This window comes from Salmo salar, chromosome ssa05 (genome assembly GCF_905237065.1).
Source record: "Salmo salar chromosome ssa05, Ssal_v3.1, whole genome shotgun sequence".
NCBI classification, from domain to species: domain Eukaryota; kingdom Metazoa; phylum Chordata; class Actinopteri; order Salmoniformes; family Salmonidae; genus Salmo; species Salmo salar.
Window position 1 is genome coordinate 37,387,951 of NC_059446.1, and position 25,127 is coordinate 37,413,077.

The following is a 25,127-nucleotide window of genomic DNA, read 5'->3' on the forward strand; positions in this document are numbered from 1 at the left end:
AGAGAGAGAATTCAGGGAAGATGAACAGAGACTTAGTGTCGCAATGTATGCGTGTTTGTTCATTAAAAGTTTAAAGGGTTGAGCTAGAGATGCTGTGTGGGTTTCCAAACAGAAAACCTTATCAAAAGTGATTCTTCCACGGTTGAGAGTGAGATGAGAGTGATATTGAGTGAGAGAAAGAGCGAGAGTTCAAGATGGTGAAAGTGCCAGAGAGAGAACGAGAGAAAGTGGAAGGGAGAGAGAAGGAAAGAAAGCTAAGACAGGCTGCAAGCTATGCTAATAACGGTCGAGATGGAGAAAGTGGCAGAGAACGAGAGAGAAAGAGAGAAAGAAAGCCAAGACAGGACACAAGCGGTACTGATGAAGTCTGTGGACAGCTTGGGGGACATTTGCTGTAAACACAGCAGTCATGATTACTATTGATTCAGAGCCAGATTAGGAGCAGTCTTATCACGATCCACAGACAGACAGACAGGCAGGGATATCCCAACCATGATTTTAAGTACTGATCTCACGTTATTACGATGCATTTACTTCACTTAAAAAGCAACCCCTGGATTTCCACATGATGTCTTTGTTCGTTTTTATAGGTTAGTGTGCATTTGAATCACTGAGGCTGGAGACTTATATCTCCCTCACTAACTTTAAGCATCAGCTGTCTGAGCAGTTTACCGATCACTGCACCTGTTCACAGCCCATCTGTAAATAGCCCACCCAACTACCTCATCCCCATATTGTTATTTATTTTTGCTCTTTTGCACCCCAGTATCTCTACTTGCACATCATCATCTGCACATCTATCATTCCAGTGTTAATGCTAAATTGTAATTATTTTGCGACTATGGCCTATTTATTGGCATACCTCCCTAATCTTACTACATTTGCACACACTGTATATAGATTTTTCTATTGTGTTATTGACTGTACGTTTGTTTATCCCATGTGTAACTCTGTGTTGTTGTTTTTGTCGCACTGCTTTGATTTATCTTGGCCAGGTCGCAGTTGTAAATGAGAACTTGTTCTCAACTGCCTACCTGGTTAATTAAAGGTAAGATTTTTTTTTTGCATATACATTTTGTATCCTGTTTTGAATATACACTTTTTTTACACTATAAAACCTCATAAACAACTTTTAAAAAACAAACATGCTTTATCTATCACAATGCAGGAAAATGTTAACAATGCTAAATGTAATTTTTATTAAAAAATGATTTAACGATTGACCGTACAGCAATGTCCGCTGCTGGCCTATGTTTGTACTGTATTGTGGAGAAATGCTACAGCGATCAGCCTTTCCTTCTCAATAAAACAGCTAGCTGTTATTTTCTCTTAACTCCACATCGACATCTCGTCTCCTGTGCTGCTGCGCCCTCCAATAAAACCCTCTTTAAAATTCCTCCCTCTACCCCCCTCACTACAACCCCCTCCAATATCCTGTCCATTTCTCTTTCTCCCCCTTGGCCAATTCGCTTTCACTCTTTCTCTACCGCCTTCCCCTTCTCTTGGGCCCCTGCTCCCTCTGCTCTCCTTTCACTCTCCACAGTCCACCCCTTCTTCACCTCTTCACCCCCTGCACCCTTCTCTCTCTCCATTTCCTCTCCTCCTCCCGTCGCTCCTCTTTTGGTGCATGTGTTGGCAGAGGAGGCTGGAGGAGGTAGGAGTCCTAGCTAGCTGCATTAGCTCTATGCATTATTAATCTGCTCTGCATTCTATGTGGGTCTGGGTGTTTTCCGAGCTGCGCACTGGGGACCAGGCCTGGTGAAAGAGCACTGTGTTTGGGACACAGGGCCTGGTGATGGAGCTGCGTGTCAGGGCCATTCCGGGAACAGGAGCCCCTGAAATTAGCGAATAGAGAGGCACTAAAGGAGTGTTTAATCATGTGTCTTTATTCGATAAGGCGAACATTTATTCAGACTCAGAGCGCCACTATATTACATTTGCCTTTGTAGAAGTGCACAAAGCATGGTTTTAGCATATTTTGCTCACTTCAGCTATTCACAGTTGACGTTTGTATAAAAGAGTTGTCCTCCTTTTATTATTGCTGGAGCTTTGTTTGTCCGAGATCCTTGGGCACAGCTTCTTTCAACCGCAGTGGAATTCACACTCTTTCCTCTAGCAGTTTCTAAAAGGGGCTAGTTGGTCCGTCTCTGAACTGGGTTGATATGAAATTTTAATTCAGACAACCAGACAAAGCTAGAGTGCCTTTTCTCCATCACACCATGATGTGCTTTTCAGGCTACACTGCTTTGATTGCAGCCCGGAGGCCTGGGGGTGGGAAAAACAGTAATGGCCTCTAATAAAAAACACAATTCTGCTTATACTGGTTCTAACAGGAGGATAAAGACTAAATGTTTGCTTGTTCAGTGATCTTATTATGACAAAGACGTTACGATGACAAAGCACTTTTGCATCATATCACTTTTCCCAGAAAAGGTCATTGTTTTGCAAAAGGAATCGAAAGGCAGTGACAGTGTAACTGATTGATTTGTTGTTCCATTCTGCACAGGTATTAAAAATTCTGATTGGTTCTGATGATCACAAGGGCCCTCCTCCACCTCTTCTCGGCTAATCCCGATGGGGCTCCGGAGCTGATGTCACAGAAGGCAAGGGTTTTCCTGTTCGGGAATCCAGAAGAGACAATCCATACCACGGTGAGTGACAGACAGACAGACAGACAGACAGACAGACAGACAGACAGACAGACAGACAGACAGACAGACAGACAGACAGACAGACAGACAGACAGACAGACAGACAGACAGACAGACAGACAGACAGACAGAGCCTTTAGTCAGAATGCTGGGTATCTGGTCATAGCATCTTCACTAAATGTTTCAATACTTTGAGATGGCTTCTTCATCTCTCTCCTTTAACTTCCCTGGGCAAGCGTCCCACCTAGTCAACAGCCAGTGGAATCGCGTGGCGCGAAATACAAATACCAAATAGCTCCGTTTTGTTCGTGCGTTCAAGTCACTATCCGAAGGGTGACGCGCGAGCGCATTTCGTGACAAAAAAATTCAAAATATTCCATTACCGTACTTCGAAGCATGTCAAACGCTGTTTAAAATCAATTTTTATGCTATTTTTCTCGTAAAATAGCGATAATATACCAACCGGGCGACGTTGTATTCATTCAAAGGCTGAAAGAAAAAAATTGAGAATTCACATGAACGCGCATCTCCAGTGTCACTGTTCCCAGGCTGACCACTCACAAATTCTCCTGCTGTTCTTCGCCCAGAGACAGCAGACACCCCATTACACTTTCTGGCGCCTTCTGAGAGCCAATGGAAGCCTTAGAAAATGTCACGTTACAGCAGAGATGCTGTATTTTCGATAGAGATGCAACTGAAGGACAACAAATTGTCAGACAGGGCACTTCCTGTATGGAATCTTCTCAGGTTTTGGCCTGCCATATGAGTTCTGTTATACTCACAGACACCATTCAAACAGTTTTAGAAACTTTAGAGTGTTTTCTATCCAAATCTACTAATTATATGCATATTCTTGTTTCTGGGCAAGAGTAGTAACCAGTTTAAATCGGGTATGTTTTTTATCCGGCCGTGCAAATACTGCCCCCTAGCCCCAACAGGTTAACGTCTGAAGTATATTTTAATATATTAACATTAGCATAACAATCTATATGCTCCTATTTGCCGATCGCTGCTGGATTATTTGAGAGAGTTTAAGGAGTGAGTAATGAGATACAAAAGTTAATTGTGTATTACTTTGCCAAAAAGTCTGAAAATACATGATGTATTGTATAGCCAACATAGGTAAAAAAGCAGCCTGCTAAGAGAGTTGGGGCAGCAGTGGACACACTCCTCCAGTGATCCGGGTGATCATGTATTTATGGATGGTGTCTGCAGCAGCAAAGAGAAACTGTCATCCAAGATGACTTCCTGACTCAGCAAGGGCAGAGAGAGAGGGAGAGAGAGATGAAGAGAGGAGGGGGATAGAAAAGGGGAGAGAGACAGGTTTCACCTGAGTCAGCACTGCAGCATGGATATACACACATACTAACAGATACATCTGTAAGTGCACGCACGCACACACACACACACACACACACACACACACACACACACACACACACACACACACACACACACACACACACACACACACACACACACACACACACACACTGTATTTGCTACAGGAAAGAGTTTGGTCTGGACAGCTTCATCTCTCCCACTCTGCTCAGTAACATGAGAGAGAAGGACCTCTCTCATGAGACACAATTTTCCCTAACCTTAACCCTAACTCTAACCTTAACCATAAAACCTAACCCTAACTTAATCCTAACTCCTAACTCCTAACCCTAAACCAAATTCTAACCCTAACACTAATTCTAACCTTAACCCTAAGCCCCCTAGAAATAGCATTTGCTCTTGTGGGGACTAACGAAATGTCCCCAGTTGGTCAAACATTTTTTGTTTACTATTCTTGTGGGGACTTCTGGTCCCCACAAGAATAGTTAAACACGTCCACACACACACCTGATCAGCACTGTGTCCATCTCAGATTGATCAAACAGGTTTCGATAATGTGTGTCTCAGAAGTAGCCGGTCTTTCCGGCCCAGCTGTCAAAAGCGAGTCACCCCTCATCCACATCAATCTGGATCAATCCGAGTCAACGGGGTGCCAAAGTTACACCCTGTCCAGGTCCTCTCAGAAAGAGGACATAATCCTCTTACAGACCCACAGCATTGGCTTCAATGAGGGCAATGCCAGAGGGCTAGCCTTAGCCGTAGCACCTAAGAGCCTTCACTTCAATGGGGATGACGTTAGCAGACAGGACTAGCCTTAGCTTAGCGCCTACGCCCATTCATTCCAATTGGTAGGATGTTAGCGGCCTGGCATAGCGTCAGAGAGCATTCACTTCAAATTGTTCACGGGTCTAGTCTAGCTGTCAGCACTTTCAGTGTACTGTAGCGAAGGACTGAGCAAGTTGGCTCACTCTACAGTGTCTGTAGAAAATCTCTTTGTTGAATTAGTCCTCCATCCCTCTATTGATCAGCGAGAGAATTGCAATCATTCAAAACCTGAGTCAGTGAACATTAAGTCTGATATCGCCAGCTAATCCCTCTGATTGACAGGACATTAGCCTGAGGTTGGCAGTTATTTGTTCCTCTTCAGCCAGCTCCTTTGCCATGGCACGCATGGCAAGGCAAGGAGGTTGGCTGAAGCACAGACACTCAGACTGAACCGGACTAATAGCACTCAGGTGCTTTTGTCACTGAAGCAGAACGAGCAGACCGGAGGTTAGCGACGGCTTCCCTCCGAGCTTCGAGGAAAGTTTACCGTGTTTTCGTGGAACTGATTGGCTTCGGCTGTAGACGGAGGTGGTAGTAGGGGAAAGGCTGTATCACTGGGCTTTATCACCACATTCGTTATCGTTAGCCACTATCGATCTCTTTCTTCTCTCTCTCTCTCTCTCTCTCTCTCTCTCCTGCTGTGCAGCCTGCTAGCAGCAGAGTTGCAGGGGAAGCTCATTCACCTCACAGTATGATACCATCTATTAATTACAGTGGTGATGGTCAACCTAGACCTTTATTGAGTGCTGACATTAGAGACAGACAATACAACATGGATGTCAACAAATGAACAATAGATTGATTTTATTTAACAGATGGTGCAATTTAAATCCACTTTACCCAGACTTTGCCTGTCTATGTCCATTTTTAGCATCATACTGAACCCAGACTGTCCCTACTGTATATACACTACTAACATGAGTTTGAATCCTCTATTAAGTTGTAAGTACCCAGTGCAGTCAAAAACGTGATTTTCTTGTGTTTTATATATATTTCCACACTATGAGGTTGGAATTATACTGTGAAATACTGCCTGAAATTTCAGCCTGTTTTTTGGTGGGATGGAGTTTTGGCCTACCTGGTGACATCGCCAGGCGGTAAATTGGTTAATAGACCAATAAGAAAGAGAGTTCCAAACCTCTCTGCCAATAACTGCTAGCTTTCAGTTTTCCCCTGCTTACTCAGACCACTCCCGGACAGTTTTAGCAAAATCCTTGCTTGAGAAATAGCTAAGAAGCTATTTTTGTTTCTTTTTGACCATTGTAATTGAAAACGATGACAGTAAGGTACTTCATTGTTACCCAGGAAATGATTTGATATTGAGATAAAAACAGCTGCACTGGACCTTTAACATCAGAGACATGAAATAAAGCACGTCAGTGAATTATCAGCCGAGGAATACGTCCAAGGTGAGGAAGGCTTCTGATTGGCTGTTGGGGAGGAAACAGTGTCAAGCGGTGTTGTTGGCCATGAGTTGTGGTCGGACTGAACGAATGCTGACCACATTTTGTCTGGGATTTCATTAAAACACAACGACCTCTCTCCCTCCTCCTCCTTCTTTCTATACCTCCCCTTCATCCCTTGTTCCCAGTCCTCTCGCGTCCCTGCACAAAGGGCAGGCTGAACAGAAAGTGCACTACTGCAAAGTTGTCAGTAGTGATAAATACAGAGACAAGCAGCGTCTGTGTGTGTGCGTGTGTGTGTGTGAGTGAGCAATCGCTTTTGTGTGTGTGTGTGTGTGTGTGTGTGTGTGTGTGTGTGTGTGTGTGTGTGTGTGTGTGTGTGTGTGTGTGTGTGTGTTGTGTGTTCCTTCTTAAAGTGGAGCTGACAGCATTTTATCATGTCCTATATATCCTGTAAGCCTGGTGGTCCTGTGTGCCACATCTTGTTGAGTGTGACGCGTTTCGTCTTGTTCATGTAGAGTTGAATACCCTTCTGACGCCCTCCTCCCTCTATCTTGCTCACATATCTGATTATTTGTGGTATCCAGGGCAAGTGACACCCTCTGCAATATAAACATGACGAGATCAAAATGCAGATCTGGCACTAACGTAATTGTGGTACCGAGGGGAATGTCCAACACAGCACCGCACTAAAAAGCTCTCTCTTCCTTTTTCTCCTTGCATATTTTTCTTTGCTTTGATACCTTCTGTTTCCCTTATCAGTCTCATCTCTCATCTCTCATCTCTCATCTCTGTGTGTAGTTAAATGGAGGAGAAGGAGAGGAGTAGGAGCCGGTCTCCATCTCGTAGCCGTAGGGCCAGCCGGGTGCAGCAGGTGGTGGGAACGCTGATCAGACGCACCCGAGAATCACTCAGCAGGTACAGTATCAACAAACACATGCACGCACATATACACTGAACAAAAACATGAAACAATTTCAAAGATTTTACTGAGTTACAGTTCATATAAGGAAATCAGTCAATTGAAATAAATTCATTAGGCCTTAATCTATGGATTTCACCGGATTGGGAATACAGATATGCGTCTGTTGGTCACAGATACCTTAAAAAAAGGTTGGGGTGTGGATCAGAGTTGATCAGGCTGTTGATTGTGGCCAGTGGAATGTTGTCCCACTCCTCTTCAATGGTTGTGCGAACTTGCTGGATATTGGCGGGAACTGGAACACGCTGTCGTACACGTCGATCCAGAGCCTCCCAAACATGCTTAATGGGTGACATCTCTGGTGAGCATGCAGGCCATGGAAGAACTGGGACATTTTCAGATCCTTGCGACATGGGGCCAGTGCATTATCATGCTGAAACATGAGGTGATGGCGGCAGATGAATGGCCCGACAATGGGCCTCATTCAAATTGCCATCGATAAAATGCAATTGTGCTCGTTGTCCGTAGCTTATGCCTGCCCATACCATAACCCCACCGTCACCATGAGACACTCTGTTCACAACGCTGACATCAGCGAACCGCTCGCCCACACGATGCCATACACATTTGTCTGCCATCTGCCTGGTACAGTTGAAACCGGGATTCATCCGTGAAGAGCACATTTCTCCAGCGTGCCAGTGGCCATCAAAGGTGAGCATTTACCCACTGAAGTCGGTTACGACGCCGAACTGCAGTCTGGTTAAGACCCTGGTGAGGACGATAAGCACGCCGACTTGCTTCCCTGAGACGGTTTCTGACAGTTTGTGCAGAATTTCTTCAGTTTTGCAAAACCATAGTTTCATTAGCTGTCTGGGTCTCTGGTCTCAGATGATCCCGCAGGTGAAGAAGCCGAATGTGGAGGTCCTGGGCTGGCCTGGATACACGTGGTCTGTGGTTGTGAGGCCGGTTGGACCTACTGCCAAATTCTCTAAAGCGACGTTGGAGGCGGCTTATGGTAGTGAAATTAACATAAAATTATCTGGCAACAGCTCTGGTGGACATTCCTGCAGTCAGCATGCCAAATTGCACATTCCCTCAAAACTTGAGACATTATGACATTGTGTTTTGTGACAAAACTGCACATTTTAGAGTGGCCTTTTATTGCCCCCAGCACAAGGTGCACCTGTGCAATGATCATGCTGTTTAATCAGCTTCGTGATATGCCACACCTGTCAGGTGGATGGATTATCTTGGCAAAGGAGAAATGGGCACAAACAGGAATGTAAACAAATTTGTGAACAAAATTTGATAGGAATAGGTTTTTTGTGCCTATGGAACATTTCTGGGATGTTTTATTTCAGCTCATGAAACATGGGACCAATACTTTACATGTTGCATTTATATTTTCGTTCAGTGCATCTATATATATTTACATGAAGTATGTGGATGGGCCATTTGTTTTGCATGCTTAGTAAACATGCCAGAGAGGGAAGGAGAGGGATGACTAGCCCCCTTGTAGCGAGTCTAATTTAATGTTTAACACAAAGACTTAACTCACATAGTCTCACACCAGCTGCTCTGCCACTCTCAGTAACCCCTGACCTCTAACCCCTGTTTAAACCCTGTTTGACCTCTCAGAGAGCGGATCCTTGGCGATGGGAGGTCCAACCGGTCAGGCAGCGTGTCCAGTCAGAACTTCCCGGTGAGGCTAACGGTTCAGATCGTCAGAGACCCGGTGTTGGACTCCAGAGGTCATGGGTTCACCCTCTCCAAACAGCACCCCCTGCTGGTCAGGGACGTGGCTACAGGTACGCTGTGTGTGTGTGTGTGTGTGTGTGTGTGTGTGTGTGTGTGTGTGTGTGTGTGTGTGTGTGTGTGTGTGTTGTTGTTATTATGGAAGTGACTAGACAGCCTACTCTGTACTCACTAAGTCTAGGGGTTCTAGGTTTGCCTAATGGTTCTGTAACTGGAATGAATGTGTCTATTAATGTGACAAGTAAGCGCATGTGACCAGGTGTTGAACGCATGTACCCAGGAGACACCTGCCTTACCTAGGTCAAGGGCCTAGACTCCTCTTGGTCGGCCAGTCCATGCGGATTATTATTTGTTCAGATGGTGACGAAAACAAATATGTACAAAAAGGAAAAATACCAATGGCGTGCCCAAATGAAAGACTCGACAACTAACGAAAGGCCTCGTGGCCACCAAACGAACAAGCAGCTTCACGGCTTGCAAGCTGGGACACCGACTGACCAACCCCTTAATTGGCAGCACCTGCCCATATCAAGGCTTGGCAGCGCAACACTTGGATCTGGTTGCTGGCTGCTGGCTGAGTGTGGGAGTGGTAGTTATAGTGAACTGTAATGTGCTGTCTAAACCTATTCCATGACAGTGTGTGTTTGTTTGTACTAGGACTTGATGCGGTGGTACATATCGGTGATTTATTTGATCTATGACTCTGTTTCTGGAAGTGAAACGTGTGTCTACGTCCCAATTTGTGTTTTTACGGTGTGTCTATGGCTGTAAGTTGTTACGTCTATTTGTCTGAGACAGCGTTCCCTCCCCCTGCTCCTGTCTTGGTTGGACCAGGTCCCTCTTGAAAAATAGATTTGATCTCAATGAGACGAACCTGGATGAATAAAGGCTGAGTAAAAAGGAAATTAATCAAATGTGTCTGAGAGAGAGAGAGAGAGAGAGAGAGAGAGAGAGAGAGAGAGAGAGAGAGAGAAAATGCTCTCCCTCAAGTATGGCCACCTGCTTCCTCATGCCACGGTAGACCCGCCCACAGCAAGACAGATTTAGAATGCCCGGCATCGTGCCAAAAAAGCCACGGGAACAATACAGCCACCTGCTCATCCGCCTTAGATCTGATCACTCATTCACCCTTCGATTAGGTGGAGAAGCACATGCACACGCAGCCTTGCTGAGCTGCCATCTTTTCTCTAGAAACAGCTGATCATTTCCCTGAGGAGTACCCTGCTGGGGTGTGGGACAGAGAGGGAGGAGAGAGAAGGAAGAAGAAAGAGGTGGGGGGGGGGTGTGAGAGAGAGAGAGAGAGAGGAAGATATAAAGGGAGAGAAGGAGGGAGTGAGACAGTGAGAGGCAGAGAGAGAGACAGTGAGAGAGGAAGAGGCAGAGTGAGAGTTTGAAGGGAGGAGGGCCACCACCTGAGGGAATCAATAAGGTCCTGGCAGGGCAGCAGAGAGAGGGGGGGGGGACTGAGTGGAGCGCAGGTTGACGTTTATTGTCATGAATCTTGCCATGGAGGCAGAATTGAGCGATTTCCGCTAGATGGGCCAGCTGCAAAGTCAAAATTGGCTATATTGTAGAAATGAATTAAAACAAAAACTAGCTTTTTGGTCTTAATTTAAGGTTAGGGTTAGGCATTAAAGGCGCTGCATGTTCAATCCAACTTCTGCATTGGCTGTGCAGCATTTATGGTGATACGGCCTCTGCAGAATTCAAGGCTTTCATACTTCTCGCGCTTCGCGGAGCAGCACAGAGCTGTTGTGAAGGAAGTTGTCAAGGAAGTGAGTTTGTGTTTATACAGGACCTCCCGCCCTCACCTACCGTCAACCAATCATGTCAATGTCAATGCGGAGCTATACGGAGCCCTCCGCATTGTTACAACATTTGAGAGGCGCACAACGATGCAGTACAGAGCTCTATTTGGCCTCTGCGTACCTCCGGAGGCGCCACATTTGCGCCACACCCTCCATAAGGCGCCTCCCACCACATTTTCGGATCAAGGATAAATTGTCTCTTAGGGTTAGCAGTGTGGTTAAGGTTAGGATTAAGGTTAGGGTTAGGTTCAAAGTCAGATTGTATGACTTTGTGGCTGTGCCAGCTAGTGACCACTCTGCAGAGCTGCCTCCAGAACAAGATTCATGATGAAAAACACTAACCTGCGAGTCGATTGTAGGGATCAGGGTATTGACAGCGCTGGCACAAAAGCACAGAAGGGGGTTGGCAAACCTGGCGTTGTGAAAGAGGGAGAACGAGAGACTGAGTGTGCTGTGAGTGTGTGTGCGTGCGTGCGTATGTGTGTGACGGTGCCATGTTGCTGTCAGTGGTATGGAGAGTGGGATCAGGGACAGGGCTTTGCTGGGCAGGCTTTGCTGTGTGTGTGTGTGCGTGTGTGTGTGTGTGTGTGTGTGTGTGTGTGTGTGTGTGTGTGTGTGTGTGTGTGTGTGTGTGTGTGTGTGTGTGTGTGTGTGTGTGTGTGTGTGTGTGTGTGTGTGTGTGTGTGTGTGTGTGTGTGTGTGTGTGTGTGGAGAGAGAGAGAGCAAAAGAGAGGGGGCAGCAGAGAAACTGCTGTGCCTCAGTCCTGTTCTCTGGCCTGAAGACAAATGAGTATAAATAACCAACCAAAGAAAGCAGAGGCTGGCAGAGAGGCTGGCAGAGAGGCTGGCAGAGAGGCTTGAAGAGAGGCCTGTTGAGAAGCCTGCTGAGAGGCTGGCAGAGAGGCTGGCAGAGAGGCTAGTAGAGAGGCTGGCAGAGAGGCTGGCAGAGAAGCTTGAAGAGAGGCCTGTTGAGAAGCCTGCTGAGAGGCTGGCAGAGAGGCCTGCTGAGAGACTGGTAGAGAGTCTAGCAGAGAGTCTAGCAGAGAGTCTGGCAGATAGGCTAGTAGAGAGGCTGGCAGAGAGGCTGGCAGAGAGGCTGGCAGAGAGGCTAGTAGAGAGACTGGCAGAGAGGCTGGCAGAGAGGCTGGCAGAGAGGCTGGCAGAGAGGCTGGCAGAGAGGCTAGTAGAGAGACTGGCAGAGAGGCTGGCAGAGAGGCTGGCAGAGAGTCTGGCAGAGAGTCTGGCAGATAGGCTGGCAGAGAGGCTAGTAGAGAGCCTGGCAGAGAGGCTAGTAGAGAGCCTGGCAGACAGGCTGGCAGAGAGGCTGGCCGAAAGGCTGGTAGAGAGGCTGGCAGAGAGGCTGGCAGAGATACTAGTAGAGAGGCTGGCAGAGAGACTGGCAGAGAGACTGGCAGAGAGGATGGCAGAGAGGTTAGTAGATACACTGGCAGAGAGGCTAGTAGAGAGGCTGGCAGAGAGGCTAGTAGAGAGGCTGGCAGAGAGGCTGGCAGAGAGGGTAGTAGAGAGGCTGGCAGAGAGGCTAGTAGAGAGGCTGGCAGAGAGGATGGCAGAGAGGTTAGTAGAGAGGCTGGCAGAGAGGCTAGTAGAGAGATGGCAGAGAGGCTAGCAGAGAGGCTAGCAGAGAGGCTGGCAGAGAGGCTGGCAGAGAGGCTGGCAGAGAGGCTTGTAGAGAGGCTTGTAGAGAGGCTGGCAGAGAGGCTGGCAGAGAGCCTAGTAGAGAGGCTGGCAGAGAGGCTAGTAGAGAGATGGCAGAGAGGCTAGCAGAGAGGCTGGCAGAGAGGCTGGCAGAGAGGCTAGTAGAGAGGCTGGCAGAGATGGTGGCAGAGAGGCTGGCAGAGAGGCTAGTAGAGAGGCTGGCAGAGAGGCTGGCAGAGAGGCTGGCAGAGAGGCTAGCAGAGAGGCTGGCAGAGAGTCTGGCAGAGAGACTGGCAGAGAGGCTGGCAGAGAGGCTGGCAGAGAAGCTTGAAGAGAAGCCTGTTGAGAGGCCTGCTGAGAGGCTGGCAGAGAGGCTGGCCGAAAGGCTGGTAGAGAGGCTGGCAGAGAGGCTGGCAGAGATACTAGTAGAGAGGCTGGCAGAGAGACTGGCAGAGAGACTGGCAGAGAGGATGGCAGAGAGGTTAGTAGATACACTGGCAGAGAGGCTAGTAGAGAGGCTGGCAGAGAGGCTAGTAGAGAGGCTGGCAGAGAGGCTGGCAGAGAGGGTAGTAGAGAGGCTGGCAGAGAGGCTAGTAGAGAGGCTGGCAGAGAGACTGGCAGAGAGGTTAGTAGAGAGGCTGGCAGAGAGGCTAGTAGAGAGATGGCAGAGAGGCTAGCAGAGAGGCTGGCAGAGAGGCTGGCAGAGAGGCTTGTAGAGAGGCTTGTAGAGAGGCTGGCAGAGAGTTGGCAGAGAGGCTGGCAGAGAGCCTAGTAGAGAGGCTGGCAGAGAGGCTAGTAGAGAGATGGCAGAGAGGCTAGCAGAGAGGCTGGCAGAGAGGGTGGCAGAGAGGCTAGTAGAGAGGCTGGCAGAGATGGTGGCAGAGAGGCTGGCAGAGAGGCTAGTAGAGAGGCTGGCAGAGAGGCTGGCAGAGAGGCTAGAAGAGAGGCTGGCAGAGAGGCTAGTAGAGAGACTGGCAGAGAGGCTGGCAGAGAGGCTTGTAGAGAAGTGGCAGAGAGGCTGGCAGAGAGGATAGTAGAGAGGCTGGCAGAGAGGCTTGAAGAGAGGCCTGTTGAGAGGCCTGCTGAGAGGCTGGCAGAGAGTCTGGCAGATAGGCTGGCAGAGAGGCTAGTAGAGAGCCTGGCAGAGAGGCTAGTAGAGAGCCTGGCAGAGAGGCTAGTAGAGAGCCTGGCAGACAGGCTGGCAGAGAGGCTGGCCGAAAGGCTAGTAGAGAGGCTGGCAGAGAGGCTGGCAGAGAGGCTAGTAGAGACACTGGCAGAGAGGCTAGTAGAGAGGCTAGTAGAGAGGCTGGCAGAGAGGCTGGCAGAGAGGGTAGTAGAGAGGCTGGCAAACAGGCTGGCAGAGAGGCTAGTAGAGAGGCTGGCAGAGAGACTGGCAGAGAGGTTAGTAGAGAGGCTGGCAGAGAGACTAGTAGAGAGACTGGCAGATAGGCTGGCAGAGAGGTTAGTAGAGACACTGGCAGAGAGGCTACTAGAGAGGCTGGCAGAGAGGCTAGTAGAGACACTGGCAGAGAGGCTAGTAGAGAGGCTGGCAGAGAGGCTAGTAGAGAGATGGCAGAGAGGGTAGTAGAGAGGCTGGCAGAGAGGCTTGAAGAGAGAACTGTTGAGAGGCCTTCTGAGAGTCTGGCAGAGAGTCTGGCAGAGAGTCTAGCAGAGAGTCTGGCAGAGAGGCTATTAGAGAAGCTGGCAGAGAGGCTTGAGTAGAGGCTGGCAGAGAGGCTTTCAGAGAGGCTGGTAGAGAAATTGGCAGAGAGGCTTGAAGAGTGGCTTGAAGAGAGGCTGGTAGAGAGGCTGGCATAGAGCATGGCAGAGAAGCTGGCAGAGAGCCTAGTAGAGAGGCTGGCAGAGAGGCTAGTAGAGAGACTGGCAGAGAGGCTGGCAGACAGGCTAGTAGAGACTGGCAGAGAGGCTAGTAGAGAAGCTGGCAGAGAGGATGGTAGAGAGTGGCAGAGAGTCTGGCAGAGAGTCTGGCAGAGAGTCTGGCAGAGAGGCTAGTAGAGAGATTGGCAGAGAGGCTTGAAGAGAGGCAGTAGAGAGTCTGGCAGAGAGGCAAGTAGAGAGGCTGGCCGAGAGGCTGGCAGAGAGATTAGTAGAGAGGCCTGTTGAGAGGCCTGCTGAGACGCTGGCAGAGAGTCTGGCAGATAGGCTGGCAGAGAGGCTAGTAGAGAGCCTGGCAGAGAGGCTAGTAGAGAGGCTGGCAGAGAGGTTGGCAGAGAGACTAGTAGAGAGGCTGGCAGAGAGAATGGCAGAGAGGCTGGCAGAGAGGCTAGTAGAGACACTGGCAGAGAGGCTAGTAGAGAGGCTGGCAGAGAGGCTAGTAGAGAGGCTGGCAGAGAGACTGGCAGAGAGGGTAGTAGAGAGGCCGGCAAACAGGCTGGCAGAGAGGCTAGTAGAGAGGCTGGCAGAGAGACTGGCAGAGAGGTTAGTAGAGAGGCTGACAGAGAGGCTGGCAGAGAGGCTAGTAGAGAGGCTGGCAGAGAGGCTAGTAGAGAGATGGCAGAGAGGCTGGCAGAGAGGCTAGTAGAGAGGCTGGCAGAGAGGCTAGTAGAGAGATGGCAGAGAGGCTGGCAGAGAGGCTTGAAGAGAGGCCTGTTGAGAGGCCTGCTGAGATTCTGGCAGATAGTCTAGCAGAGAGGCTGGCAGAGAGGCTATTAGAGAAGCTGGCAGAGAGGCTTGAATAGAGGCTGGCAGAGGGGCTTGAATAGAGGCTGGTAGAGTCTGGCAGAGAGACTGGTAGAGAAATTGGCAGAGAGGCTTGAAGAGAGGCTGGCATAGAGGCTGGCATAGAGGATGTTAGAGAGTCTGGCAGAGAGTCTGGTAGAGAGGCTAGTAGAGAGGCTGGCAGAGAGGCTTGAAGAGAGGCCTGTTGAGACGCTTGAAGAGAGGCCTGTTGAGAGGCTGGCAGAGAGGCTAGTAGAGAGACTGGCAGAGAGGCTAGTAGAGAGGACTGTTGAGACGCCTGCTGAGAGGCTGGCAGAGAGTCTGGCAGAGAGACTAGTAGAGAGGCTGGTAGAGAGGCTGGCAGAGAGATTAGTAGAGAGTCTGGCAGAGAGGCTGGCAGAGAGGCTAGTTGAGAGGAGAGGATGGCAGAGAGGCTAGTAGAGAGGCTGGCAGAGAGGCTTGATGAGAGGCCTGTTGAGACGCTTGAAGAGAGGCCTGTTGAGAGGCTGGCAGAGAGGCTAGTAGAGAGACTGGCAGAGAGGCTAGTAGAGAGGACTGTTGAGACGCCTGCTGAGAGGCTGGCAGAGAGTCTGGCAGAGAGGCTGGCAGAGAGGCTATTAGTGAGACTGGCAGAGAGGGCGGCAGAGAGAGTATTAGAGAGGGTGGCAGAGAGGCTAGTAGAGAGGCTGACAGAGAGGCTATTAGAGAGACTAGTAGAGAGACTGGCAGATAGGCTGGCAGAGAGGTTAGTAGAGACACTGGCAGAGAGGCTACTAGAGAGGCTGGCAGAGAGGCTAGTAGAGAGGTTAGTAGAGAGGCTGACAGAGAGGCTGGCAGAGAGGCTAGTAGAGACACTGGCAGAGAGGCTAGTAGAGAGGCTGGCAGAGAGGCTAGTAGAGAGATGGCAGAGAGGCTAGCAGAGAGTCTGGCAGAGAGTCTGGCAGAGAGTCTGGCAGAGAGGCTGGCAGAGAGGCTTGAAGAGAGGCCTGTTGAGAGGCCTGCTGAGAGTCTGGCAGAGAGTCTGGCAGAGAGTCTGGCAGAGAGGCTATTAGAGAAGCTGGCAGAGAGGCTTGAATAGAGGCTGGCAGAGAGGCTTTCAGAGAGGCTGGTAGAGTCTGGCAGAAAGGCTGGTAGAGAAATTGGCAGAGAGGCTTGAAGAGTGGCTTGAAGAGAGGCTGGCATAGAGCATGGCAGATAAGCTAGTAGAGAGGCTAGTAGAGAGGCTGGCAGAGAGGCTAGTAGAGAGACTGGCAGAGAGGCTGGCAGACAGGCTAGTAGAGACTGGCAGAGAGGCTAGTAGAGAAGCTGGCAGAGAGGATGGTAGAGAGTGGCAGAGTGTCTGGCAGAGAGTCTGGCAGAGAGTCTGGCAGAGAGTCTGGTAGAGAGGCTAGTAGAGAGATTGGCAGAGAGGCTTGAAGAGAGGCAGTAGAGAGTCTGGCAGAGAGGCTAGTAGAGAGGCTGGCCGAGATGCTGGCAGAGAGATTAGTAGAGAGACTGGCAGAGAGGCTGGCAGAGAGATTAGTAGAGAGACTGGCAGAGAGGCTGGCAGAGAGGCTAGTAGAGAGGAGAGGCTGGCAGAGAGGCGAGTAGAGAGACTGGCAGAGAGGCTTGATGAGAGGCCTGTTGAGACGCTTGAAGAGAGGCTGGCAGAGAGTGGCAGAGAGGCTGGCAGAGAGTGGCAGAGAGGCTGGCAGAGAGGCTAGTAGAGAGGAGAGGCTGGCAGAGAGGCTAGTAGAGAGACTGGCAGAGAGGCTAGTAGAGAGGACTGTTGAGACGCCTGCTGAGAGGCTGGCAGAGAGTGGCAGAGAGGCTGGCAGAGAGTGGCAGAGAGGCTGGCAGAGAGGCTAGTAGAGAGGAGAGGATGGCAGAAAGGCTAGTAGAGAGACTGGCAGAGAGGCTTGATGAGAGGCCTGTTGAGACGCTTGAAGAGAGGCCTGTTGAGAGGCTGGCAGAGAGGCTAGTAGAGAGACTGGCAGAGAGGCTAGTAGAGAGGACTGTTGAGACGCCTGCTGAGAGGCTGGCAGAGAGTCTGGCAGAGAGGCTAGTAGAGAGACTGGCAGAGAGGCTAGTAGAAAGACTGGCAGAGAGGCTAGTAGAGAGACTAGTAGAGAGACTGGCAGAGAGGCTAGTAGAGAGACTGGCAGAGAGGCTAGTAGAGAGACTGGCAGAGAGGCTAGTAGAGAGACTCGCAGAGAGACTAGTAGAGAGACTGGTAGAGAGGATGAGAGTCTGGCAGAGGCTAGTAGAGAGTCTGGCAGAGAGAGTGGCAGAGAGGCTATTAGAGAGCCTGGCAGAGAGGCTGGCAGAGGCTAGTAGAGAGTCTGGCAGAGAGAGTGGCAGAGAGGCTATTAGAGAGACTGGCAGAGAGTCTGGCAGAGAGGCTGGCAGAGAGCCTGGCAGAGAGCCTGGCAGAGAGTCTGGTAGAGAGGCTAGTAGAGAGTCTGGCAGAGAGTCTGGCAGAGAGGCTTGCAAAGAGAGTGGCAGAGAGGCTAGTAGAGAGGCTGGCAGAGAGGCTAGTAGAGAGAGTGGCAGAGAGGCTAGTAGGGAAGTTAGTAGAGAGGATGGCAGAGAGGCTGGCAGAGAGGCTGGCAGAGAGGCTAGTAGAGAGATGGCAGAGAGGCTAGTAGAGAGTCTGGCAGAGAGGCTAGTAGAGAGTCTGGCAGAGAGGCTAGTAGAGAGCCTGGCAGAGAGGCTAGTAGAGAGGCTGGCGGAGAGGCTGGCAAGAGACTGGTAGAGAGGATAGTAGAGAGACTGGTAGAGAGGATAGTAGAGAGACTGGCAGAGAGGCTAGTAGAGAGAGTGGCAGAGAGGCTAGTAGAGAGAGTGGCAGAGAGGCTAGTAGAGAGAGTGGCAGAGAGACTAGTAGAGAGGCTGGCAGAGAGGCTAGTAGAGAGAGTGGCAGAGAGGCTGGCAAGAGACTGGTAGAGAGGATTGTAGAGAGACTGGTAGAGAGGATAGTAGAGAGACTGGCAGAGAGGCTAGTAGAGAGGCTAGCGGAGAGGCTGGCAGAGAGACTGGCAGAGAGGCTGGTAGAGAGACTGGCAGAGAGACTGGTATTAATGATAACCCCCCCAGGGGAGCTACTGTAAGCACATGTGACTGTGTTGAATTCTATAACAAACGCTGTGTTCCGTGTGTAGGTGGCCCAGGGGATGGCATACTGTATCCTGGAGACCAGGTGGTACAGATCAATGACCTGGTGGCAGATGATCTCAGCTATGAACAGCTGCAAGATGTCACCAGGTAACTAACCTTGTTTCTTCTGTCCCTTACTCTGTCTTCTCCCTCTGTTTCTCAGTCTCTATATTCTAACTAGATAGTAGTGGAGTTAGTCCGGTTACTGGGACTCCTTTCCAGTGTATTCACTTCTGAAAGCATACTATCATTTGTGCGGTTGTGTGCGTGTGCTTGTGTGTGAGTTTGAGCGTGTCAGGCCAAATGTCAGTGTAGTGGAAATGCCTACATGACTGCTGGACAGAAACATCTTGTCTCTGTGTTTCTTCAGGGACTTGGAGGACTCTGTCACAATGACAATCTTAAGGCACATGACAGTAAGTGTGTGTGTGTGTGTGTGTGTATTTGAGTGTGTGTGTGTGTTAATGATGACATAACGTCGTCTTCCTGTGTGTCAAGGGTCCTAAGTCGTCCATCATGTCGGCGGAGAAGAGGGCTCGTCTGAGGAGTAACCCGATCAAAGTGCGCTTCGCAGAGGAAGTGGTTGTTAACGGTCACACTCAGGTCAGGACCTTACACACGTTCTCTCTCTCTCTCTCTCTTCTCTCTCTCTCTCTCTCTCTCTCTCTCTCTCTCTCTCTCTCTCTCTCATTCATTTTGTTTTCTTCCTGCAGGGAAACTCTCTTCTGTTCCTGCCCAACGTTCTGAAGGTCTACCTGGAGAACGGACAGACCAAGGCCTTCAAGTTCGACGCTACCACCACCATCAAGGTACGGATTATAACACGTCGAGTATTTTACCTACAAAATACCACCCCATGCTTGTACAGCTGCGTCATCTGCATGACAACAGTAGTCCACAAGCGCTGACACAAAGTGTTCAGTGGTCAAGCAACATGAAGATAGCAGAACTCAGACCTAACTGAGTCGCTTTGTTTGCAGGACATCGTTGTGACTCTGAAGGACAAGTTGTCCATCTGCTGTATTGAGTACTTTGCTCTGGTGCTGGAACAGCAGTACAGCATCACCAAGCTACTGCTGCTGCACGAGGACGAGCTTATACACAAGGTGAGTAGAATACACACATCTCACCCACACATCCAACCTGTGTTACGAGTGCAGTCAGTCAAACAGTAGTCATCTCTAAATCACAGATCTCCAACAGGTAGATCGTGAGCTGCAAGTAATTCGCCAAGCTATTTTATTTTATTTTTTTAATGTGTTCCATCGCAAACTGCCATAAACATAAAGCTCCCGGCTACTATGCAATCAAAGCCGCATTGACATTATCCCAACCCTGGTTAGCCACTATTGGCTCAAAAAGACAAATGTAACACAATATCTGCCAATTAAGTTCCAGCAATATTGTCCCTGTCTGTCTGTTTGGTGTGCGCATTTGTCTATCACTCTGTATGTGGAGAGTTAGCGAGGCTAGTAATGATAGCGTACTGATAACGGTCTCGTGGGTAGACAGAAAGCTTTCCCCAAAAACCTTCTCAATCGAATGTTAACTGCAAAGTAGGCTTAGCTGACAGAACGATATTGTGAGTATTTGTATCAATTTGGGTGGGCATTGTTTTGCCATGACATGTGCTGCAGCATTAGGCCTAACAGAAACATGCTGGACTGACACATTCCTCTCTTTCTAAATGCAAATTAAAGGGGAATTACAATAAAAATCCAAAGGTGTTAATTCTTTCCCCCAGGTCTTCTGATGTGATTTAAAGCACTGACATGGACTCAAAACATACATTTTTGTTGTTTCTCTATGAATGATTGTAATATTGAGAGTAAAAAACAGGATAAATAAAACAAAGAAACAGAATTCCGGAAAAAAAAATATATATCATTTTATGGGGCAGCATTAAATTTGTTTATAAAATCAAATCAAATTGTATTTGTCATATGCGCCGAATACAACAGGTGTAGACCTTACAGTGAAATGCTTACTTACAAACCCATAACCAACAATGCAGTTTTAAGAAAATACCTAAAAAAGCATGAGATAAGAATAACAAATAATTAAAGAGCAGCAGTAAACAACAATAGCGGGGCTACATACAGGGGGGGTACCGGTACAGAGTCAATGTGCTGGGGCACTCTATCTATATGTATATGTAGGTAGAGTTATTAAAGTGACTATGCATAGATAATAACAGAGAGTAGCAGCAGCGTAGAAGAGGGGGGGTGTCTTATGGCTTGGGGGTAAAAGCTGTTAAGAAACCTTTTGGACATAGACTTGGCACTCCGGTTCCGCTTGCTGTGTGGTAGCAGAGAGAACAGTCTATGACCAGGGTGGCTGGAGTCTTTCAAATGTTTAGGGCCTTCCTCTGACACCGCCTGGTATAGAGGTCCTGGATAGCAGGAAGCTTGGCCCCGGTGATGTACTGGGCCGTACGCACTGCCCTCTGTAGTGCCTTGCGGTCGGAGGCCGAGCAGTTGCCGTTACTTTACCAGGTATATTGACAGAAAACACATCTCTTACACCAAGGACCCAGGGAAAAGTTGCAGGGTAGAGTAGAGGAGAATAACTATTTGAAAGCTCAAAAAAACAATATGTAGCTCGTGACATGTTTCGTTTTTTAAAAGTAGCTCTCATGCTAGAAAAGGTTGGAGACCCCTACTATTCACCTCAGTATGACCCTGTGTAATGTGTATGTGTTTGGTCACCTCAGTATAACCCTGTGTAATGTGTATGTGTTTGTTCACCTCAGTATAACCCTGTGTAATGTGTATGTGTCTGGTCACCTCAGTATAACCCTGTGTAATGTGTATGTGTTTGGTCACCTCAGTATAACCCTGTGTAATGTGTATGTGTTTGTTCACCTCAGTATAACCCTGTGTAATGTGTATGTGTCTGGTCACCTCAGTATAACCCTGTGTAATGTGTATGTGTTTGGTCACCTCAGTATGACCCTGTGTAATGTGTATGTGTTTGGTCACCTCAGTATAACCCTGTGTAATGTGTATGTGTTTGGTCACCTCAGTATAACCCTGTGTATGTGTTTGGTCACCTCAGTATAACCCTGTGTAATGTGTATGGGTTTGGTCACCTCAGTATAACCCTGTGTAATGTGTATGTGTTTGGTCACCTCAGTATAACCCTGTGTAATGTGTATGTGTCTGGTCACCTCAGTATAACCCTGTGTAATGTGTATGTGTCTCCAGGTGGTGCAGAAGAAGGAGAACAGCAGCCATGACTACAAGTGTCTGTTCCGGGTGTGTTTCATTCCCAGAGACCCCCTGGAGCTGCTACAGGAAGACCCCACCGCCTTCGAGTACCTATTCCTTCAGGTGAGCGGCTAGCCACATCTAGCTGTAGGCCAAGACCACCATCTTAAGCGTCTGTAATGATTCTGCCTGTAATTTCACCTGTAACTTGCACACAGCTGAGCAGTGTTTACCGTAATCGAGTTGTCAACCTTCCGCTGAGAATCAGAGTTCATTTACAGGGAGGGGCTCACGTGTCTTTTTTTGTAGAGAAACACTTTTTTTGTGGAAGGTACTACAGCTGCTTACATACCCCGCTCTCAACATCGTGGAGATAAATTGAGTTTCCTTGTAGGCCTATTTGGCGGGGAAACTGTTGAAGCGAGCTGTAGCCTATTGCCTGTTTCTGTTTATGAGGCTTTTATTAAAGAATGTGAAACAAGGTGTCTATTTGCTTCTTTTCATTAAATAATGTAGCTGTTCTTTAGGCTATGGCCTAAAATACATTTGTTCACATGAGCAGAATATTAGGCCTGTATTTTGTAACATTGGCTAGCAAATGTATACAAAATTAACACTTTTTGTGACATGACAATAGAAATGGAAACATTGTGATTTTAGAGACACCAAGTAACAATAACCTCCATGATTAAAGGGATCGGAGTCCATCTGTAACTGGGCTCTCACCATCATTACCATTCAAATTCACCAAATCATTTTGTTTAGAAGACCACTAGGCTCCTCATTTGTTGTCATTAAATGTCCTGAACAATAGAAAGGAAAATACTGTTGGGCGTTCGCACGGTAGCCCACCTCGGTCCAATCCGACACAGTAACTCATTACATTGATGCTTTCTCTGTTAAATCTTCCAGAACCTGTTGTAAATCAAGCAGACAATAGCCCACGATCAACATAAATGTAGGGTATTGGATTGGATCCAATGTGGATCACAACTTCACTGGCACAACGAAAAGGACATCAACATATTCTGGACATTCTTCCGAACACTATTTTCCTGCACTTGCTGTTTTTTTGCATCGCCTGCCATATCACAAAGCTGTCATTCAGAAAAAAGATTTGCAGGATCAGCTGATGATGGACGACAATATCACTAGGCCTGACTAAACAGCTGGATGCGCATCCAACAAGTAGGTCTATTAGCCTACGCCATAGTCTATTGAAGAAGCCCGGAAGTTAGGTCACCCTTTCGTTTAGAAGCATTCGATTTTGCAATCGCATACATCATTTTGGATTTGTGTATCATTTTGGAAACTGTATTCACGGCTTAGCCTAAAATATCAAGATGAACATTTGATAAAGCGGCATCGTCTCATAGACTCATCAAGATTTTGTCCCGCTGATGGCCCATAAGGGGTCGGGAGGAAATATCATAGGCCTAGTTTTATTATATTGATTATTCGTTTCTATGGCGCAAATGGAAAGAAAATGAATTAGGTTTAAATGACTTTTCTTTATATCTGCCCGTTTTCTATTCACTAATGCATGTATTAGTAGGCTTATGGATGACATTTGTATTTATTATATAAAGCTCTGACGGAGGCCGATACGTAAGCTTGTTAAATATCAGTGATACTATCAAGAGCAGTGTGCGGTTTCCTTTTTCCTTCATATTTATTATATCTAAAAGAAAAGCAGCTAATGCAGCACATTTGTATTTATTTTATACACTATTCTGCCCATATGAAGGAATTTACCACAGGCCAGTGGTCGTTCCCCAGCCAATCGCGAACACGTAGCCGACAAAGGAATTCGCTTCTGATGCAGCCTTCGCTGTGAAATATAACGAATAGAAGAGGTGCTTTGCAGGGGGGGATTTTAGCCAAACCTGCGTCAGCATGATTTATTTTAGAGGAAATAAAATGTTTCATACCTTGTGTGTGTATCATTCTGCCGGTGTGTTTTTGTGTTTCATGCTGTGCGTATATATAATGTTGTATGGGTGTGTATAACACTCTCTCTGTGTGTGTGTGTTGTCAGAGCGTCGGGGACGTTCTACAGGAGAGGTTTGCGGTGGAGATGAAGTGTAACACTGCACTGCGTCTGGCTGCCCTGCACATGCACGAGAGACTGAACAGTATAGGGTCCACCCGGACCTCTATCAAGAGCATCACGTGAGAGAGAGAGACACACACACGCACACACGCACACACACACACACACACACACTGATATTGTCTCCTGTGTGTATTGTGACAGGAAAGAGTTTGGTCTGGACAGCTTCATCTCTCCCACTCTGCTCAGTAACATGAGAGAGAAGGACCTGAGGAAAGCCATCAGCTACCACCTGAAGAAGATCCAGTCACTGCTGGAGCCACGGCAGAAGGTATGGTGGGAGGGGGAACGAGAGGGGAGAGAGATTATATGTGCAATAGTTTTGTCGTTGTTGTCGTCGTCAATGTTGTCATCATCGTCGTTCTCTCGCCCTCCCAGGTTATCTCAGCCACTCAGGCCCGGCTGGCCTACCTCACCCAGCTTGGTGAACTAATCTCCTACGGAGGCCGCTCCTATACAGCCACCATGATGGTTAGTGTGTTTGAAACAATTTACAAAGGATCATCACAGCTGTCGATCATCCTCTGACTCTGCCCCAATTTAGAGAGCTGTTATTGGCTGGACAGGATTGACCCCCCCGTCCTGACCTTGTTTCACCCTGTGATGATTCAGCATGCGTCTCAGACTGTATCTACTTCTTTCTTCCTTTCACCCCTCTTCCCTCTCTCTCTCCCTCCCTCTCGTCCTCTTTCCCCCTCTCCCCCTCTCTCCCCACCCCACTTTCTCTTTGGCCCTCTGTCCACCTCCCCCTCTGTCCACCTCCCCATCCTCCCCCACCCCAGTTGCAGGACCGGGAGGTGCTGGTCAGTCTGTTGGTGGGAGCGCGCTACGGCCTGAGTCAGGTGGTCAACCACAAGCTCAACATGGTGTCCACCCTGGTAGACTTCAGCAGCATCAGTAGAGTGGAGCTGCTCTCTGAGTCGGACAGAGTTAGCCTGCTACGTATCTCCCTGCACGACATCAAGGTAGGATACCATACACGCTGTATATGATACACAGAAATCACACACACACTCTCTCAGGCACACACGTTTGCTCATAGCTACGCTTAGTTCACACACAAATACAGTGGATGGAAAATACGACATGCATTCTGTCTTCCTACTCCCCTCTCTCTGTCTCTCTCTCCATCTCTCTTTCTCTCACTCTCGCCCCCCCTCTCTCTCGCTCTCTTCCCCCCCTCTTTCGCTCTCTCTCTTTCTCTCACTCTCGCTCACTGCCCTCACTCTCTCTACCTCTCTTTCTTTCACTCTCTTTTTCTCTCTTTCTCTCGCTCTCTTCCCCTCTCTCCAGCCTTTTGCCTTACTGATGGACTCTCTGGCAGCCAAAGACTTGGCGTGTCTACTGGGGGGCTATTGCAAGCTCCTGGTGGACCCCAGAGTGTGTGTGTTCCGTCTGAGACGCCCCAAGGTGCGGGTGCACAGGATACCTGCTGAAGAAGGTGTGTGTGAAGGGAGGTTCGCCGTTATAGAGGGAGTTTGCTATGAATCGCTGACAAGTGAGCATCAATGTTTAACAAAATGTTTTCCTTTTTGGCATTGTTCTTAGTATTTATTTTGGCGTTGATACGTGGATATCAGCCAGTATGGATAGTCTTCATTTGACTACTATTATGTACATCGTAAACTTT

General features: G+C 48.4%; 1 protein-coding gene across 2 annotated transcripts in view; it reads left to right on the forward strand.

The window, feature by feature from the left end:
- Positions 1-25,127, forward strand: part of LOC106604776 (FERM and PDZ domain-containing protein 1) — a 35,726-nt gene that overhangs the window by 5,142 nt on the left and 5,457 nt on the right. Inside the window, exons 2-15 of one of the 2 annotated variants that reach the window (XM_014199798.2) lie at positions 2,507-2,651; positions 7,022-7,138; positions 8,781-8,950; positions 18,181-18,283; positions 18,546-18,591; positions 18,674-18,778; positions 18,889-18,984; positions 19,156-19,281; positions 21,382-21,507; positions 23,423-23,556; positions 23,642-23,768; positions 23,876-23,968; positions 24,280-24,462; positions 24,791-24,995. In XM_014199798.2, the coding sequence (XP_014055273.2) occupies positions 7,026-7,138; positions 8,781-8,950; positions 18,181-18,283; positions 18,546-18,591; positions 18,674-18,778; positions 18,889-18,984; positions 19,156-19,281; positions 21,382-21,507; positions 23,423-23,556; positions 23,642-23,768; positions 23,876-23,968; positions 24,280-24,462; positions 24,791-24,995 (1,627 nt within the window). In that variant the 5' untranslated portion in view covers positions 2,507-2,651; positions 7,022-7,025. The remainder of the gene's footprint in view (positions 1-2,506; positions 2,652-7,021; positions 7,139-8,780; positions 8,951-18,180; positions 18,284-18,545; positions 18,592-18,673; positions 18,779-18,888; positions 18,985-19,155; positions 19,282-21,381; positions 21,508-23,422; positions 23,557-23,641; positions 23,769-23,875; positions 23,969-24,279; positions 24,463-24,790; positions 24,996-25,127) is intronic. The other variant, XM_014199799.2, reaches the window with a different exon arrangement.